General features: G+C 34.4%; 1 protein-coding gene and 1 pseudogene across 2 annotated transcripts; both read right to left on the bottom strand.

Annotated features, from left to right (window-relative positions):
• Window positions 1-4,668: 4,668 nt before the first annotated feature.
• On the bottom strand, window positions 4,669-7,817 carry LOC143591822 (endoglucanase 11-like; annotated as a pseudogene). The gene is made up of 5 exons (XR_013145780.1): window positions 7,620-7,817; window positions 7,302-7,514; window positions 6,380-6,580; window positions 6,031-6,289; window positions 4,669-5,289 (listed from the first exon to the last, which is right to left on the bottom strand). The product of XR_013145780.1 is annotated as an endoglucanase 11-like (transcript).
• A 428-nt stretch (window positions 7,818-8,245) lies between these two features.
• On the bottom strand, window positions 8,246-10,398 carry LOC143591824 (small ubiquitin-related modifier 1-like). Its single transcript, XM_077071912.1, has 3 exons — window positions 10,206-10,398; window positions 9,827-9,976; window positions 8,246-8,367 (listed from the first exon to the last, which is right to left on the bottom strand). Exons 1-3 carry the CDS (start codon window positions 10,293-10,295, stop codon window positions 8,296-8,298), a joined length of 312 nt encoding a protein of 103 aa, XP_076928027.1. The 5' UTR covers window positions 10,296-10,398; the 3' UTR covers window positions 8,246-8,295.
• Window positions 10,399-17,410: the final 7,012 nt, after the last annotated feature.

Genomic DNA, 17,410 nt, shown 5'->3' on the forward strand with positions numbered 1-17,410 from the left:
AAGAGAAATGACAGAGACGATGATCCCAATGCACCGAAAGGTGCAGGTGGTGAGTTACCAAGAACTACTCAAGCTCTTGGGACTTCCACAGCTCAGGGGGAGTCTGCAGGTGCAGTTGGTGGTGATGAGGTGGTGATGGTTGATGATGATGATGATGTGATCGATGCGTTGAAAGAATTGGATGATGATATGCTAGAGGATGATGTGATGTTTGATGATGATGTGCTGCCTATTGAGGAGATTGAGAAGATTGGAGCACAGATTGTGATTGAAGATGAGATTGAAGAAGGTGAAATAATTGAAGAAAATGTTGAACACGAGATCCCAGATGTTGAGAAAGCCGATATGGGTACTGAGATGGAAAATGATGAGACTGAGTGGGAGGAGCAGCCTAGGTGGAAGGAAGGTTGTGCTCATTGGTTTATTAAAACTAAGAAGCCTGTTGTTCCAACCATGTTCAAGAAGAGTTATAATATCAAAGGCTATGCTGAGTCGAAGAAAGGAATTATTTGTTGGCTATATGATGAACAGATAAAGTTGTTTGTGGTGAAACGTTTTGATGGGATTCAGTATTTTAAAAGAACGTTGAGATCTCTCAATACACTGCCGGAATGTGAGGTGAAGGATTTGGCTAGATTGGGGCTGATCAATAGAAGCGACGACAACATGGCAAGGGTTATTGGGAAGATCGTGTGGAAAGAAAGCATAAAAGAGAAGAAGTTTGAGTTATTAAAGCCACAGAAGGGAAAGTTAGTGGAAGATAAAGAAAGGGGAATGAGAGCAGATGGCAAGCCATGGATGGTAATGAAGTACAAACCGATTCGATGCATTAAGGAGGTTCCAATGAAGATTATGCCTCAAGATGTGTTGAAGAATCTTAAATGGTGGTATGTTGATTGCCAGACTGCTGAAGCCGTGATGGAAGACGAAGACGAACAAGAAGTGCTGAGGGTGTATGATCCGATGCATCTTGTTAACTTATCGAAAGCTGATCTGCAAGTGTTGAATGAAAAGAAGATATTCTATATTCCTGCTTGGAAAGACGAAGCGAGGAAGTATCAGCGAGTAGTCACGGTATGTGTTAGAGAAGGAGTGCATGCGTGAAGATTACGAGACAAGTGCTTAAAGATCAAGATATGAAGCTACTGCCAAGGGGGAGTCTGTTGGTACATAAATGTCAGTAGTTCATAGTCTAGTGTCTGTAATCGAGTCTGTAATGTTATTTATGTTTTTGTTTAAGCGAAGTTGTTAACAAGTTCCCCTAGGCGAACTTGTTGAACAAGCGAAGTTATGGACAACTTCGCCTGAACATATCAGGCGAAGTTGTCATGTATTTATATATAGGTTACGGCTTGTTTTGTGAACAAGTTAATCGTGAAGTTAGTCGTTTGAGTTAATCGAGAGTCTGTATCAGTGATTCATATCACGTGAGTTCGGTTATTAATATATAACGTGTTTCGGTTTGTTCGTGTGTGTTTGGTTGATTTGCTTTCTACGCTCGTAACGATCTACGCAGGGATTCCGCACCTGAGTAGATCGAGATATCTCGTGTGATCCGTCCAGGGAACCTACATCGACGGGTTTTTTTTGGGAACAATATCATCTTATTAGGAGGAAAGAAACAAAAATCATAAAATAATTTTTTAAAAATAGTTAAAAATAATTCTTTACTTCTTCTCTAGTTCTCTCTTTAAGAGGAGTTCTCTCTAGATCTCACCCCTATATGTACATATATATATATATGGAAGGGATATTTTGAGAACTTGATGAGCTTTAAGAACTCAATTTTGGACCGCCATTTAATTAAATAAGTTAGAATATGTGGTTGAGATTAAATTTGATTAAAAAATGAATCAGAAGAGAGAACAAAGATTTTTGTTGATTACACAAGTTTAAACTTTAGTTACACATGTATAAAAGTTGATTCGGTGCGTAAAAAATACCGTAATTTTTCTTACTTACTTACACTCACGTATTACATGTGTGTAAAAAAACATTCGAAAAAAAAATTGTTACGTTAAGTTTTTTCGAGTTCTTAAAACTCAAAGTGGTTCTCAAAAGAATCAATCATATATATATATGTGTATATAGGAGAGATGTTTTGAGAACTTGATAAGTCGTAAGAACTTTAAGAAGTCAATATGGACCACACATAATTTAAATATGTATAGAATATATGGCTGAGATTAAATCTAATTAAAAAAGGAATTAGGAGATATAATAAAGATGTGTGATGATTACACTAGTGTAAACGTTAATTACACATATGTAAAAAGTCGATTTGTCGTGTAAAAAATATTGTAATTTTTTTACGTATATGTTAATAAAAAAAACGTTATGTCGAGTTCTTTCGAGTTTATAAAACCCAAATTGATTCTTAAAAGAAATCAACTCTCTCTCTCTCTCTCTCTCTCTCTCTCTCTATATATATATATATATATATATATATATATATATATATATATATATATATATATATATATATATATATATATATATATATATATAGGGGATGGTTCAAGAGAGAAATGATATTATTGCAAGAAATGTGAGAAATAGATATGGACCACTAGTTTTGTTTTAAGTTTTAAATGCTTAAAGCTAAATAAAGAAAATATTAATTATTTTCTTTCTTCAATTAATATAACTAATAAATCATAATACTTATCTATTTAATTAATATAACTAATTAAATTATTATAATTAGAAAATATTAAGAACTCATTTATTTTTATAACTTACTTTTTGTTTCTTTAATTTTTATTCTACACAAGTATAATTTATTTATACATAAAAATTTCTTCCAACTCAATATATTAATATCCATCAACAGATACTTACATTATGATGAATAATACCAAAAAAAACTATTTTAAATGTGTTTGCATTAGATATCAACAAAAAACATACAACCTACACAAAAACGTATACTCTACACTTGCTCTAAGAATAAGAAAATACATAAGCTACACACGAAAAGCATTTAACCTACACACAAAATTTATCATCAATAAAATACACACGCACACGAAAACATATAACCTACACATAAAAAATAACCTACACATGAAAATTTTATCTTACACAAATACAATTTATTCATTCATTAATTTCTTTTCAAAACCAATTTCTTCAAACTCAACATATCAATATCCATCAACACGTAATTACATTGTGATGAATAATACAAAAAACTATCTTACACATGTTTGCATTAAATGTCAATAAAAAATATACAACCTACACAAAAAAATATAGCCTACACTTATTCTAAGAATAAGAAAACATATAGCTTACATAAGAAAAACATATGACCCACGCATGTGTAAGGTATGTGTATCTTTGTGTAGTTTATATAATTGTTTATGTCGAATTACATATGTAAGTTATATGCTTTTTGTATGTTGTAAATTTTTATTGCTCAAAACAAGTGTAGGTTATATAAATTTGTGTATGTTGTATATTTATTGTTTACATTTAATGGACACATTTGCATGATAATTTATTATTATTATTTATGACAATAATTTTTATAAGCATACCAATTGAAAAAATATATATATTATGTTTTGGTATTTAGTGTTAAAAAATACGTTGATATATGGTAATATATTGAGTGAAAATTATTTTTTTAATTTAAAGGAATATTATTATATGAATAAATTGTATTTATGTTGAATAAAATGAAGAATGTGTAAATAAAAAAAACTAAAGTATTGTTTTTATCTTTTTAATTATTATAGTTAAATTAGTTAGATATATTAATTAGAGAGATATTTATTATAGTTATATTAGTTGTATTAATTGGAAAGAGAGAGTGCATTTATTGTTGTATTTACATATTTTTTTATTTATTTTTAAGCATTTAAAACATAAAACAAAACTAGTGGTCCATATTCATTTATCACATTTCTTGCAATAATATCATTTCTCTCTTGAACTTAAACCTACATATATATATATATATATATATATATATATATATATATATATATAGGGGAGGGTTATTTTGAGAACCATGGTGAGTTTTAAGAACTTTAAAAACTCAATTTTGAACCATACATTTAATTAAATGATATGAGATATGTGGCTGAGATTAAATTTAATTAAAAAATGGAGCAGGAGAGAGAATAAGTATTTGTGATAATTACACAAGTTTAAACGTTAGTTACACATGTGTAAAAAGTCGATTCGGTGTGTAAAAAACACTGTAATTTTTTGTACATCACTTACACCTACGTATTACACATGTGTAAAAAAATTTCGAGAAAAAAAATTGTTACGTTGAGTTCTTTCGAGTTCTTAAAACTCAAAGTGGTTCTCAAAAGAAATCAAGCCTATATATATATATATATAGGGCTACAATACCACTATACATATAAAACAAAAATCTTTCATTTGCTGATTAAGAGTCACATATCAAAAATCGTCCATAATTTGTAGCCTCCCACCATACGTACATAGCCTATGTAAAAGCGTTATAAATTCCATTTCTAATTAGACCCTTAAAACTAGGAACACATTTCATCAAATAAGTATCCTATGTATTCGTATCATCAAACAAAATAATATTATATATTAAAGCAAATATGTACACAATGAAATGAAAGAAGATAATACAAGCTAAAAAAGCATATTATGTGTGGAAAATGTTATCCTACAAAAGGATCAGTTACCAAATGTTATTCTTCTCATCGAACCTCCCGGTCCAGCCAGTTTTCCCAAAGTTCCAACCAATGGTGCGGCATTGTAAGTGCAAGCTTCCGTTTGCATGTAACTGGCTCGTGCATCTCTAAACCGATCATGATCATCGGGCCCACCAACCACAGCTCCAGTCAGGACATCCGGGTTAGCTCTCCGTCTACCAAACCAGCCACGGTACCCCTGCATGCACCCGATAAAAGCCTTGTTCGATTTGTATGATATTATGGATGCCCCTCTATGGTGCACCCTCTTAGGGTACTTGGTCCCATATCCAACCAGGTAACTCATGTTCATTGGATTCAAACCTAAGATGTAATCAACTTGAGATTTTGCAAAGTTGAAAACATTATTGGCCCCAGTGGTAACGTTCTTGTGACATATAATATTTTGATTTGTGGATTTGAGATGATCAGAGTAGACAGTGAGTAGGAATGCAGCATTGGTAACATATTGCAAGTTGTTCCATTTTCGAGTGAATAACAAGCCGCCTGGGGTATGTTTGGTTTTGTTGAGGCATGAACATATGTAATGTTCGGCTTTTTCGCGGTATTTGTTTAGTGTCTCGTTGTCTTTGTCTCTATGTAACTGAAATATCAAAGTACCATTTGATGAGTAACATGTGATGTGGTGACTTGTATAAACGATAATCAAAGGCAATATGATGCTCGTACATGTACAATAGGAATAGAGAGAGAGAAATTAGAAAAAAGAAAAGGAAAATTTTATTGATCAAATCAAATTAATGGGTAAAGTAGGGTGGAAATTTCCTAATTAAATATAGGTTAGTTATAGCGTGAAGTGAAAAGGGGAACAAACACTATTGTTGACATTTTATCTAGTTATTGCTATGTTTTTCTGTGTAAATAACTCATATATATTTTATATTTAAAAAAGTATATAATAAAGTCGGCCTCTTAAACCTTTTCAAAATTTTCCTTTTTATTTGGGATTCCTTATTTTACCTCATTATACACTCACAAAACCTAACTTTTTCGAACACCTTATAAGTTATAATTCATAAGTTATAAGGAGCTAAAAAAAAGGAATCCCAAACACCCCTAATGGAGAATTTTAATCTCCTGCAACTTATGATAGTAGTGCTATATTGGGGGACGGTGCATCGAAAAGCAGGTGTATTTTTGGCGACCAGATTCCACATAGTTAGACAGACGAAAATACCCTTCGCCTTAAATACGCATGTCGCCTCATGATTGTTTATCACGCATACTAATTATGAATTTTAGTATCTTGATTAATCGCGCAATACTGAAATTGTTTGTACTTGTCCATTTTTATTGATTTTGTGACTAGAGGTTGGGAAATTACCATTGAGGCCATAATCTGTACACCAGCATACTTGACATCCCAACTAAATTCTTGCATAGCCCAAGTGATCCCACCAAAAGAATGTGCATTTTGAATAACATAATCCATATACTCCATTTTCCTAGTAGCTTTGTACAACCACAAACCAGCCCACAACAACTCATCCTTGTACCCACCCACTCACTGATGGATAAAAACCTTTGACATTAACTAAATCATCATCGTACTTGCCTCTGAATTTGTCACCAAACTCAAACAACTGCCACAAACACAAAGCCTTTGACCACACAATATTATATATTTTAAATCAACATTCAACAAACTAGTCTAGTCTAGTTAACTAATATACCTGTTTTGCATGATGTAAAAGTAGGTGAGAGTAATGCAGGTTTGTTGTCCTAAACACAATGGATGCTGCCGCCATAGCTGCGGCAGTTTCTCCAGCAACATCTGAACCCGGGTGTTTCTCGTCAATCTTGTAGGCACGTCGGGACGTTGTCATGTCCTCTGGCCGCTGCCAGCAGTAGTGATCTGTCTCCCCGTCTCCTACCTGCCACCAGTGCACGATGCACATCAATCTTTTAACAGTTTCAGACTGTCGTTGCGTATAGAAATTAGGTCAAGTTTAACTGACCCAAAAACATTTATTTTTCCTTTTGATTTGGACCAGTTGGACAGAGGAAAACAGGGCAAAAAAGACTCAATCTGGGCCTAATAGCTGACGGAAAGGTCTCTACGAGCCAAATCATGTCACAACAGTCATATATAGGTGGTTTGGCACGGCTGTAAGACCTGAATCCCTATTTAGCTTAGATCATTGACTATCATAATTTACGCGTCCATATATGGTTTTAATTGTGTGTTAATTCTTAATTTGTAATTTCAAAATTTTGGCAAATCTACCAAAATTTAAACAATTCCTTATTAAAGGGCACCTCTTATGTTAGTTTAGACATTCAGTTTTATCTCAATTTCTTTAGAGAATTATTCTCTGTGATTATCATAGCTTCTATTATGCGTAACAAAATAATGCATTCAATATGATTATAATGACTTGTAATAAACATATTACGATAATTTTCTTTTCTTGATAAAAGGAGGTATGAGATTTTCTGCATGTGCATTAAAATACATTCCGGGCGAGCTCAGCCCATTTGACTACTATGTTTTGTTACTTGCCCGTTAGAGATAAAACGTTACTTAAATTGACACATCCAGAATACTATTTCTTATGATCGTTAATTATGATAAAAGAAATGATCACTGATTACCTGAACCCAAAGGACATGAGGATGCGTATGAGCTTTAAGGAAGTAATCGGTCCCCCATTTGATGGCTTCAAGCGCGTGTTGAAGCTCCCCGGCTGCAGCTATTTCTTCATGGTATTCAAGAACACTCCATGACAACATAGTAACCGTAAACGCCATAGGAAGACCAAATTTAATGTTGTCCCCAGCATCATGGTATCCTCCCACCAAATCTACCTATATGCACAACATAAAACAATATACGAGTGTAAGTTTAAATAACTTTCTTATAATCATCAAAATTAAAAATAGTTCTTACGGAACTTTTGAACTTATACAAACCCCTTGTTCTAAACCGTCGATGAGGCCAGAATGGTCACGCCAGGTGGCACGTTGGCTGAATGGCAAGTGACCTGACCGTTGCGATTCAAAGTATAGAATGGTCTTGGATAGTGCATCTTTATAGTCTAAAGATTTAGAGAGAGGAAAGGGCGATAGCAATAGAACAGAAACACGCACAAGAAACCACTTATGTGCCATTGGAGATGATGGTGTTTTGAACTTATGGTTTTAATAAGAGATGGTGGTAAGGGTTATGGTGTGGCAGGTGACCAGTTTTAAGTCTATTATCATTCACCTTGACTAGAAAATTTGGTGCAACAAAAGATGTTTGTTAAACCGTTAATGAGAGGTTATATTTGTCTATACATACATAACACGTATATGATCAACCATTTTTTAGATATTTATAACTGAGGGGGTATACATGTCAAAACCATAAATTTGTAGAGAAATTGAACCACCAGTAAACACACACATAACATAATTTTTCACATAAAACCACAACTGATGCAAGAAACGATTATGCAGGTTCACAGGTTTCAAACCTATGAACATAACCATATTTAACAAAAAACATATCAAGGTACCGAATCCTACATAGAGTTTAGACCTCAAAGACAAATCGTAAGATCACAACCAGCATCAGCAAAGATCAACTGATGTTTGTACAGCACATTCAGAAGTTGCCAGCTGTACCTCCAGTTTGATGAAGCATTGCGTCTATCTCATCACCTTCTTCCATTTCCAGCTGCAACAGAACACAATTACATAAATATTTAAGAATAACTAAGGCTTTAATCATGATTACAAAAGTATTTATTACAATAATAACAAAAATCTATTAACAAAACAACTTCAAAGAGCTTTTGCATTTAAAAGAAATTGAATAACTTTTAAATCCATTCTGCCCAGTTGGCGTGTTCCTTTGTTGGCTAAAATATTTTTAATTTGACCCGTTTGACAGGCCTGTAAACAGACCAAACAAGCCTGTATAGAGCATGTTCATGTTCGCTCGTTCGTTTAACTTCAACCGAACAAACGATCAGAACATGAACAGTTAAACAAAGAGTTTTCTTGCTCATGTCCGTTCGTTAATAAAATGAGAGTATTCATGTTTGTTTATATCTGCTCCTAAGAATATAAACAAACAGTTCACGAATGCAAATGAATATAAAGGAGCAAACATAAACGAACACCAATATTAAAATAAACATGAACATTTGGTCCACATATATTTAATAAAACTAGGCTAAACTCTTTAATTTTATAAAACTACACTAAATTGTAAGGGCCTTAAATTTTAATGAAAATATAAACAAACAAAAGACAACCGTACACCAAAAAATGTAAATGAACAAACTTATAACAAATTTAAATAAACAAACGCTCACAAGCATAAATGAAAAAACAAAACATTGTTCATGTTTGTTTGTTTAAATAACTGAACAACAATCGTTGCTCGTGTTTGTTCATGTATTAAATAAACAAACTTCCTACTCATGAAGAGTTAACTGTTAGCTTACTTGACAACGTTTGAGAATTGAGATAAAACCAAACTCAAATCAAGTCTTTCATACGTAAACGTGTCTTAACTTTCATTTTCTAACCAGCACAACCAGATAAAACATAGTCACATACATCACGGTTCGCTCCGGTAGGGGAACGTGATTCGCTAGTGGGGGTGTATTCGGTACGTCGAGGGTAGATTCATTATGGAACGAACCGGTACGGTGTACCATCAGTTCGATGTTCCAACTCGAAACAGAATTTACCAAGATTCAAATTACCATAACATAAAATGAAATTTTACAAAATATGAATTGATTTTATTGCTGTAAAAATGATGGAGATGTATTTATATTTCATAACACAAATCGCTCAAAAATAGAAATTGATTTTATTGCTGCTCTATTATATAAATTGGTTGGCCGTATTTGGAAAACGGAAGGCGAATTGGAAGGTCGGCCGTAAATTGATCGTGTATTGAATGCCTAAAAATTGTTTACGATTTCTTATTTGCAGCTGAAAGTGATTGGATTGATGAAATTAAAGGCGATGGCTAAAAAACAATCCAACACGAAATACACGGCCTTTCTAGCGAATTATGTGAAAAGCATCTAAAAAACAAACAAAATGGTATAAAATCTTTGTATAGATTTGTGTGTGTGTGTGTTAGGGAGATATATATATATATATATATATATAACCTCATCGGGAGTCTGCTCTCCACGAAGACGGCGGCCATCAAAGAGAAAAGCAATGGAATTGAGCTCGACAGACTGTCGGTCACAATAAGCGTTCATAAGCTTCTTCAGCTGCGTGCTCCTTTTGATCCTAAAGAACACTTCATTACCATCCTGAAAACAGAACAATCAATTTCAACTTCAAACCAACACGAGATGATATCACATCATGAAGCAAATAAAACCTAATAATCGAATCGCGAGAACATAGAAAACAAAAACCCTAGAAATTATAGAAATAATTGCAATCGTGGTATGAAAACAATAATAATAATAATAATAATAATAATAATAATAATAATAATCGATGACCGGAAATGTAAGAAAGCCTAATAATAATAACCTGGCCTTTGACTTTCAAATTGATGTGAACTCCATCGCCGGTGCCGGGCTTCTTGTCTTCTTCGTTGTTGTTATTTTGAACTCCTGACATATTATTATTATTATTATTATTATTATTATTATTATTATTATTATTCTCCGGCTGATTGCCCTATGGTATCCTCACTCACTCAGCCAGTCTCCTTTTTCTAGTTGTTGAAACCCACCCAGGGTTACACTTACGTTATGTGTGTCACTCAGATCATCCATCGGACGGACGGTTCAGATTTATCTCTCTTCTTACCTACTAGGGTAATTAAAAAAGGAAAACAAAATAAAAAGTTATGTAGCTCCAAACTCCAAACCTGGCTTGCTTGCTTGCTTGCTCGCTCGTATTAGGTTGGGCTGGTTTAGTTTTCACTTTTCAGACTGACCCTAACCTAGCATGGCTAGACTTTGTTTACACCCATATAGGGGTGCATAGTGTAACCGGTTAGTGACCGATTTCTAATCGTTTCTATAACCGAAAAAACCACATGTTAGCAACTAGTTTATGTCGTTGATTTCGAAACCGGATAAAAACCATTTAACCAATTTTTTAATTATTTTATTAAAACGGTTAGTACCTGACCCGATTAAATGGTCTAACCGGTTATTTCCTGTCAAATTATTAATCGGTTTGAATATTAACCAGTTAACCGGAATGTGCACATTTACAGCCATATACAAAACTGATCATGAGGATTTACGGTTTGGCTTTTAGTTAATATTAATATAGAACTAAACACTTTAGTTGTGCTTGTTTCATCATTCATATTTGTTATGTATGCCTCTCTCTTTCACATCTAGGTCGGTGGTTATAAATAGTTTTACTTAAAAAGTTGATAATTACATGAAAAATTAAAATATTTAACTTTTAAATTTAAATTCTTATATTTGAAATCAAAATATTAACTTTTATAAAACTCTTAAACGGGTTAACAAACAGTTTCTTTTTTTCTCCTTTAAGACGATCGTAATTAAAAATTATGATTTTAATGATGGATCGACAAGGTCTGTAAGGATGGAAACAAGTTGATTGATACTCAAGAGATAGGGTAAATCAACTAAGGAGTGAATCTAGTGTGACGCACCCGAATCGGGTCAAGTTTTTTAGTTGAATTAATCAAAACATTAAAAATATTCAAAAGGTGTCTATTTCGGTATATGTGTCGAATTTTCTCTCAAATGATTATCGAAGGGGATATACAAAGACGATGTGAAGAGTTTAGGGCGTTCTTTGATGTGTTTATTATTGGATCTAAAATTATATTATATTTAAGGACTTCGATATATTATATTTAGATTGGATCGTTTGTTTCTTTTTGATAAATTAAAAAAATCAAATCTATCCTTTATATTTTTTCTGACATCAGAGCGCAGTTTTTTCAAGATCAGAGAAACCCTAAAGGCTCTAAAACATAACACCATGCCTGGAGACGATGGTTCAACCGGTGGCAACAACAAGAATGAACGCAACATCATCGATCAAAGTTCATAATTCGATATCATGCTTCCGAATATCCAGATAAACATGACCCCAAGACGGGTCAACATAAATACAAGAGAGAAATTAAATATTCAAACCGCAATAATGGCGGCGATCGGTGTACTCATTGTGGTAAGACGAGTCATAGTTGGGATGCTTGCTTTCAAGGTCGGCTCGGAGAAAGCAAAAATAATTTTGGACCGAAGGTGAAAAATGTTTTGGGCCTTAAGTAAAAGGAGTATTTTGTTGGGTTTAAAAAATTTATTTTATATGGGTACTTAGTTATAATTTGGGTTGTGTAAAAAACTTTTGTATAAAAATATGATTAAACATGCCTCAAATGAGACTAGAACTCATAACATTTTGGTTGGGAGTAATACTCATTTGCCACTAGACCAAGCTAGTGGTTATGTAATTGAGTTTAAACATTAAATATGCATATTGTATTTAATAAAAATACGTATTTTAAAAAGACAAAATTTCGGACCTAGCAGGGTGTCGGGCCTGTGGTCGTCGACTACCATGCCACCCCCAAGGGGTCGGCCCTGCTTGCTTTGAACGAAGCAGGCTTCCTGATTGTAGTAGGGTAAAATGAAAAGAGAAAAGGGGAAGTCAACAGTGGTCTGTGTCGAGAGCAATCAAACCAAGACGGTTGGCTGGGTGAGCGCAAAACAATACCAAACCCTTCTCAAACATTTGAAGGAAAACACACAAGATGATCCATACCTAAAGCTTGTATGACAATTACAGGTGATTCGATACAACATGGTGGGTGGATTATAAACTGTCACACCCCAATCTATGGGTAAAATCCAGTAAAGGATATCTTGGGTTTAGCTTCGTACCTTTGATTCGGTGGAACCCGCCGCTCAAGCTTACGAAGTCGTCGCTTTGAATCTTTGGGGAAATAAAGCGAAGATGAATTTCGAGTATCCGTTCTCGGATCAACAAACGGAGGACCATATTGTTTTAAATCAAAGGATGACATGCAATATTTTAAGTAGTAGTGTTGAGTCTTGTAATGGTCTGTGACTAGAAGTTGTAGTGTCACGTGTACAAACTCCAGCAGTAGTGGGCAGTTTTTGTGATATTGTGATTTTTCATCGTCTATGGTGGTTGATGAAGAATGTGACGTCGGAGATATCGATTATTTGTTTCAGAAAACGTGTTTTCTATTTGATATGACTTTTCCGGCACCGATGGATGGCATGTGTGTTTCTCCGATGGACGATGGTGGGTTTATCTGTGTGGAGCTTTGTTTGTGAGGATTATCGTGTGTGTACTATTAAGTTTTTTTTTTTTTTATATTTGAACGACCAACAAATTAGGTTTCATTAATAGTCACAATACTAGCAAGATGCTAGATACAATAAGTCCATTATTGTAATTAAAATTGGTTCTAACCCTTTCCACCTTATAATAAGCTAAAAATTTAGAGCATTCCACCTTTCCCATGTTAAGTCTATCCATTTTGAATGGTTATTCACCCATAAAAGGCTCAAAGATTTTATCTCTCCAATCGTACACCTTATGTGCACCGGTTTCCTTTCAAATACCAACAAGTTTCTCTCTTTCCAAATGTAGTTGTTATTAAGCATACCGCGTGAAAAAAATTTAGCCAACCATTTCGGTAACCGAGAATGCTTATGTAGTTTTAACAAATCCTGAATTGAGAAAGCAAATATCGTCGAGGCCTAAAACCAAGTTCCGACAACACACCAAACCAATTGAGAAAATTAATACAAGATAAACAAATGCTTCGCTGACTCGACCTCCTCATCACATATTGGACACACAGCTAATGAAACCAAAATACTATGTTTAATCTAAGTAAACCTGGTTGGGTCCCACTCCATTTCTCTCCTTCACGCTAAGAACCCCACCTTTTTTAGAATACAATTTTTTTTAATCTAGCACATACCTTTCCTCCATATCCAAATTAAGACTAAAAGTATTCTTCAAACATTTTACCGAAAAAACTTTGTTATCGTTTAAATACGATACAACTTGATTTTCACCTTCATATAGGCACCCTTATTGGCATGCATGTAATAACCCACATAACTCTTCAACTTCCGTGAGTTCATATGGTTGTCTAGCACAACCCTATTGTCCGCAAATTTCTCCTGGGTACATTTTAACCAATCCGACACTTTACACCATTTATTAATCTCAATTGAAAATAACGAAGGGAATTGAACCTGAAACGCCACCTTACCGCACCAACAGTTGATCAAACACAACGTGTTATTTCCACCTTTAACCTCGTGCTTCAAGGCTCTACTTTCACTCAAAACTTTTATTATATGTTTCTATAGACCCAAAATCGAAACCTTTGCCGGAATAAATGACCACCATCTTTCTGATTGGTGAATACCCCAGATTATCTTTCTCCAAAGCTCGTCTTTCTCGTTCTTGAATCTCCACCACCACTTTGCAAGCATCATGAGATTCACTTCCTTTGAAGTACCAATCCTAATACCTCTTTTATTTGTCGGTGTGGTCACTTTGTTCCATGTCGCTCAATTTATTTTTGCCTCCTCCGAACCGCCCCATATAACACTCTTTAAATTCTATCAAGCTTCCCCAACGGCCTCTCTGGAACCTTATATAAAGAAAAATAGTAAGTCGGAAACGAATTAAGCTCCGACTTTATTACTCTGAGTCTTCCCCCAAATGACAACCTTTTAGCTTTCCATATTAATAATTGGTTTCTAAAACGTTCTACCACCGGATCCCACGAGACCACCAAATTCTATTCATGCCTACTTGTAATCCCACAGTATCTAAACTGGAGTGATCCCTTTTACATCCGATTAGATCCGCCGTCACCGACCTTTCCGGAGTCTCAACCCGGATCCCATATAACCAGCTTTAAGCACCGACCTTTGTTTTACTTTTTTTCAATGTTTGTTTGCAAAAGTATACACTTTATAGTTTATTAGATTAAGACTTTTAATGTTTGCTTATAAGCTTGATATAGTAATACTACCTCAAAAGTCAAAATACATCATCATAAAGACCTTTTTTTTTCTTTAACAGCTACTTTCCACCAAATGGTCCAAATCCGTCTCTAGAGAGGCTTGAATTCTTGACTTCAAATGAAGCAACTCCATAATAACACCTAACTTTTGCTAGTTGGACCAAATCCCCAACCCATCATAAACAATTATAATGCCCGAAAATCTTTTAAAAAGGTTCGTTTTACCGAAACTTAAAAGGTCAGTTAATACCAACAAAGGAAGCATTGAATGAGATGGTTAAGAGTTATGCTCTTCATGGTAGAAGAGATTTGTATATCAAGAAGAATGAACCTTTAAGGTACAGGGTGATATGTTTGGGGATGTTAGTACATAAAATGTCTGTCGCTTAGGTCTTGTGAAGTTGGAATATATTTTAATGTTTTAGAACGTATAATTCACACATATAGCAGATAAGTACTTATTCGGCGTATATGTACATATACACCGGATAATACATATACGCTACATATGTTGTTTTTCATGTCTATAAAATAGGTTTTAGGCTTATACATTCTTTGAGTTTTTCGGTCCAACTTCTACTTGTTCTATAATTATCATATCATATTGTACTTCACTTATATTGAGACATGTGAGAAATAGAGAGAATATGATGAGAAATCTTGTTGTTTTCATTCATGTTTAGGGATTCCGCACCTTCACGTTGATTCTAGATATCGATCTACGTCTTGTTCACGTCACGGACCGGCCCTACATGTGGTATCAGATCTCTGGTGCTCGAAATCGGAAGAAAATACAAGACACACTCGTTTCACGTCGAGAATCGATTTATTTCACAATTCGTTAAAAGTTCGTTTCAGATTCGTTAAAGTCAAATCATGTCCAAAAGCTCAGAGATTGTTCGTTTTGTTTATAGATCAAGTCTGGAAAGTTTCGTTGGTTTTCGAGTTCGTTCACTTGTTTAAACGTCAAAAATCATTAAAAAACGTCAAACGTCGAAAAACGTTAAAAAATTTTTGGATGGTTACACTTATATGCCCGGATAAGTATTTTAACTTATACGTTGGTCTTATACGATGTAAGACTTACACGCCCATAGGATTCTTGTATACATAGGATTGACTTTGTTATATTTTGTAACCTTTTGGTGAAAAATTAATCACTTATACTTTCTGACATTGTTATATTCAATAGTGATAATTACTTTGAGTTGATATGTATTTTGATACCTTTGCTATTTGTTTCATCCTTATACCTTAGTATAGTGACACAACGTATTCAGTCCGTATCGTATTGCACCTACATGTATACGATGGCATCATATGGTCCAACAACCAGTCTTTCAAGTGGTATCGGAGCGATTCAACTCTTTACGAACTGATTCAACTCTTTAATATACTGAGCGGATATAGGTACAAGATGAAAAACACAATAGATATCTTGTTTAAGCTCAAATATTATTGATAGTAATGAACCGATACAAGATATGACAGTTAAACTACACGAGCTTGCTGGACCAGAAAATATAACAATAAGAGAAAATGATCTAGAAGCTTACCAAATGAAACTAACTAACAAACACCTATTTGTACTAACACATCACAACTACGTATATGCCCAACATGGGTTCAACGTATAAGTCGTGGTCGTATAAGGCGACATGCATTCCAACTATCAATCAATATGTGGCAACATGAAGCCTCACTAGCACCACATACATATACGGGAACAAGTCAGCGTATAAGATCCTATAACATCTATAAATGTCAACCAATCAGCAGTGTATAAGACCAGCAAGAATATCACCGTACATATATGGAAACCAATGAAGCGGATGATATACGGTCCAACAACATATAAGTGAAAACTTCCACCGTATATCATATACGAGTGATATAACATATGCGCTCAATCTGTACATATCCGTTGATTATCTTCTTCGCAAAACCCGTTTTTAACACTACTATCAACCGACCTTTAGAAAGACAAAAGCGAAAGACGTTTCGTGCATCAACAAGGGACCAATCCGAAGTTGGTTGTTGGTAAGGGGTCAAATTTGACAACTTAGGAAAAGACCAAAGAAAAAAAAGGAAAATGAAACTCACTTGCCCTTGGAGTATGCACATCTCAAGAACCTCTCTTTAGGATAACTGGTGTGCGAAGACCATTCCCAACCAGCACGAGTGTCTAAAAAGTAGATATGTCGGTTTGTACACAATGTCAACAATTGCCAAAGAGAATGAGTCTAAGCTAGAAACAACCCCAAACATAGCTGCCAAATCTTTGAAGAAAAAAATCTAGAAGAAGCATCAAATCTAGGTTTTAGAAGCCAATGTACGAAGAGCTAAGACATTATCTAGGGAAAGGAAGGATGGTGACTACACCAGACATTACAACCACCTCAGATGCTATATTGATGATCTTCTAAAAGCAAACCCTAGGAATTCCATTAAATTAGATGTGGAACCATTTTCTAGCCCTAACAGTACATCTAGGCAATTCAGAAGAATATATCTATGCTATTCTGCTTTGGTTAGAGGTTTTAAAAGGCTTGGGAGAGAACTTATAGGGTTGGATGGTTGTTTCATGAAAGGGTTTTTATCCTGGACAAATTTTATCTGTTGTTGGTATGGATGGTAACAATTTCTTGTACCCAGTTGCCTTTGCAATAGTGGAAGCAGAATGCACAAAGTCATGGCATTGGTTCTTAAAGTACCT

The sequence above is a fragment of the Bidens hawaiensis genome, unplaced genomic scaffold (genome assembly GCF_021521415.1).
Source record: "Bidens hawaiensis isolate Kalapana, Puna unplaced genomic scaffold, B.hawaiensis_p1.1 tig00040084_1, whole genome shotgun sequence".
In the NCBI taxonomy this organism is placed as follows: domain Eukaryota; kingdom Viridiplantae; phylum Streptophyta; class Magnoliopsida; order Asterales; family Asteraceae; genus Bidens; species Bidens hawaiensis.